General features: G+C 47.6%; 1 protein-coding gene across 4 annotated transcripts in view; it reads right to left on the bottom strand.

Moving 5' to 3' along the window:
- Positions 1-2,780, bottom strand: part of PECAM1 (platelet and endothelial cell adhesion molecule 1) — an 84,509-nt gene that overhangs the window by 56,029 nt on the left and 25,700 nt on the right. For all 4 annotated transcript variants that reach the window (XM_037734649.1, XM_017517863.2, XM_037734648.1 and 1 more), the window contains one exon: positions 268-561. In XM_037734649.1, coding sequence (XP_037590577.1) covers positions 268-561 — 294 coding nt within the window. The remainder of the gene's footprint in view (positions 1-267; positions 562-2,780) is intronic.

Genomic DNA, 2,780 nt, shown 5'->3' with positions numbered 1-2,780 from the left:
GAAAGAAAGAAAGAAAGAAAGAAAGAAAGAAAGAAAGAAAGAAAGAAAGAAAGAAAGAAAGAAAGAAAGAAGGAAGGAAAGAATGTGGCCTATTAGGAATATGTCTAGTGACTATGTTTTCAGGTAAGGAAAATGCCAGGCAGATTAACGATGAGAGGGTGATGGGTGGAGAGTTAAGTCCAGTGTCACTATTCATTCACAGCTGTTACTCATGCCACTGTGTGTTACACTCCATCTGCTTGCTTGTGTTCAGTTCCAAGAACTCACCTGTCACCAACACCTGGTACTCTTGTGTGGTTTTCTCTTTGTTGTTCACAATCACAGTACATTTGTACGTCCCTGAGTCATAGACCCGGGCTTTGGGAATAAAATAACTCTCTGTGCTTTCCATGGAGGAGACGTTGTAAAACAGTACGTCATCCTTATAGAACAGCATCCTGTGCTGAGGCTTGACGTAAGAGGTGGTGCTGACATCCGCGGTGCACTGCAGGGTCAGGTTCTTCCCATTGTGCACTGTCCAGTCCGGCAGGCTCTTCATGTCGACAGTATTGATGGTGAAAGCTAAATGCAAAGGGAAAGAGGGCAGACATACCTGTTATCTCAGAAACAATAGCATCCCAGTGGCCTTCATCACTTCAGATGTAGTCTTACCACATCCTGTGCAGTACTGAGTCTGGGGTTCTACAGGGCCAGGCTGACAGTAACTGTACATAGTGGCTCAGGCAGGAGCAGTAGGTACTAAGCTGCATCTTTTCCCACCAAAGCAAGGGAACAGAGTATGATTAATATAAGATGTAAAGCTGGGTGCAGTGGTTCATGCCTATAATCCCAGCACTTTGGGAGGCCAAGGTAGGAGGATCACCTGAGGTCAGGAGTTTGAGACCAGCTGGGTCAACATGGTGAAACCCTATCTCTACTAAAAATACAAAAATTAGCTGGGTGTGTGGTACATGCCTGTAATCCCAGCTACTTGGGAGGCTGAGGAACGAGAATCACTTGAACCTGGGAGACGGGGGTTGCAGTGAGCCGAGATTGCACCACTGCACTCCAGCCTGGGTGATAGGGCGAGACTCAGTCTCAAAAAAATAAATAAAATAAAAGAGAGATGGAGGCATCCTGTGAGCTGCCACATCTTGACCCCTAGAGAGAGCATAGGATTCAAGCAGTCAAGTGTTCAAGTCCTGGCTCATCATTTACTGTGTGACCCTGGGCAGCTAACCTCTCTGGGCTCAGTTTCCTTACTTGTAGGATGAGGTAATCATATCTCATTATGTCTTTGCAGGAAACGTATAGGAGAGCAGCCAGAACGTCTCCCGTACAGTGCCCAACACACACGAAGTGCTTAATAAATGACCGCTACCTCCATTCTGAAACCAGATGGTCATGCCCAGGAACCCTCCTTCTCTACCCAGGCCTCACCGAATTAGCACAGTCCCAGCTGGCATTTTCTATCTGATGGGCTCTGAGGTTTCACCAGATGGTGAGGACTTGAAACCACTTTTCAGGCAGCTACTTGCATTCCCAGCCTCACCTGCTACTACTAAGAAGCAAAGAGTATAGATTCCCCTCTACCAACGACAGGAATCTCTGATCAAGACCCAAAGCAGCCACAATGCTCAACCTGCTATCCAATCTCTGCCAGGAACGAGGCTCTGGGTCAACTGGCCAAGCATGTCATTTCTGGCCGATGTCCCCAGAATAGAATTGGCTTATATCCAGTAACCATAGGCTGTCAATAGAATTCAGCTAACTACAGATCACATGTTAAGGCTCATTTACAGCAGCAGGCTGACAGAAGGGTAGATAGCTTAAGACCGGGTGCTCTCTAGCTATTGCCGTAAGCATTTTTGTCGGTTGGTTGTGGGCCACTGCCCTGAAAATTTTCCAGGCTCGCAGATCCTGAACCATACCCATGGGTCAGAACTTGTGTCCAAGCTTCAGAGCAGACCAGGGTGGCCTGCTCTTGAAGATCCTCTTCACAAGGCCTGTAGGTGTTTCTGAAGTCCACCTGTAGTCCCAGTTATACCCCTTGACACATCTCAAAGCACTCAGTACCTTCCCTGGGGTTCTCTTTCCCAAGCACATGAATCCAGGTTTAATCAGCACCATAAAATTTTCACTCTCCAAATTCCTGTCAGTAAAACAACTTCAAACATCTCCCTGTCTATACAAGGCTTAAAAAATATGGATGAAGCCAGGTGCGGTGGCTCATGACTGTAATCCTAATCCCAGCATTTTGGGAGGCTGAGGCAAGAGGATTGCTTGAACCCAGAGGTTCGAGACCAGTCTGGGCAATATGGCAAAACCCTGACTCTACAAAACTACAAAAAGATGCCGGGTGTGGTGCCTCACATCTGTAATCCCATCACTTTGTGGGGCTGAGGCGGGTGGATTATGAGGTCAGGTGTTCAAGACCAGCCTGACCAACATAGTGAAACCCTGTCTCTACTAAAAATGCAAAAAATTAGCCAGACATAGTGGTGGGCACCTGTAATCCCAGCTACTCCAGAGGCTGAGGCAGGAGAATCACCTGAACCTGGGAAGCAGAGGTTTCAGTGAGCCGAGATCGCACTACTGCACTCCAGCCCTGGCAACAGTGCAAAACTCTGTCTCAAAAATAAAAAATTAGCTGGGCATGGTGGTATGTGTCTGTAGTCCCAGCTACTGGGGAAGCTAAAAGTGGGAGGATCACCTGAGCCTGGAAGGTTGAGGCTGCGGTGAGCCATGATCATGCCACTGCACTCTAGCCTGAGTGACAGAGTGAGATCCTGTCTCAAAAA

Source organism: Cebus imitator, unplaced genomic scaffold, assembly GCF_001604975.1.
Source record: "Cebus imitator isolate Cc_AM_T3 unplaced genomic scaffold, Cebus_imitator-1.0 Scaffold650, whole genome shotgun sequence".
NCBI lineage: Eukaryota > Metazoa > Chordata > Mammalia > Primates > Cebidae > Cebus > Cebus imitator.
Note: the sequence above shows the minus strand (reverse complement) of the source record. Positions and strands in the feature narration are given on the sequence as shown.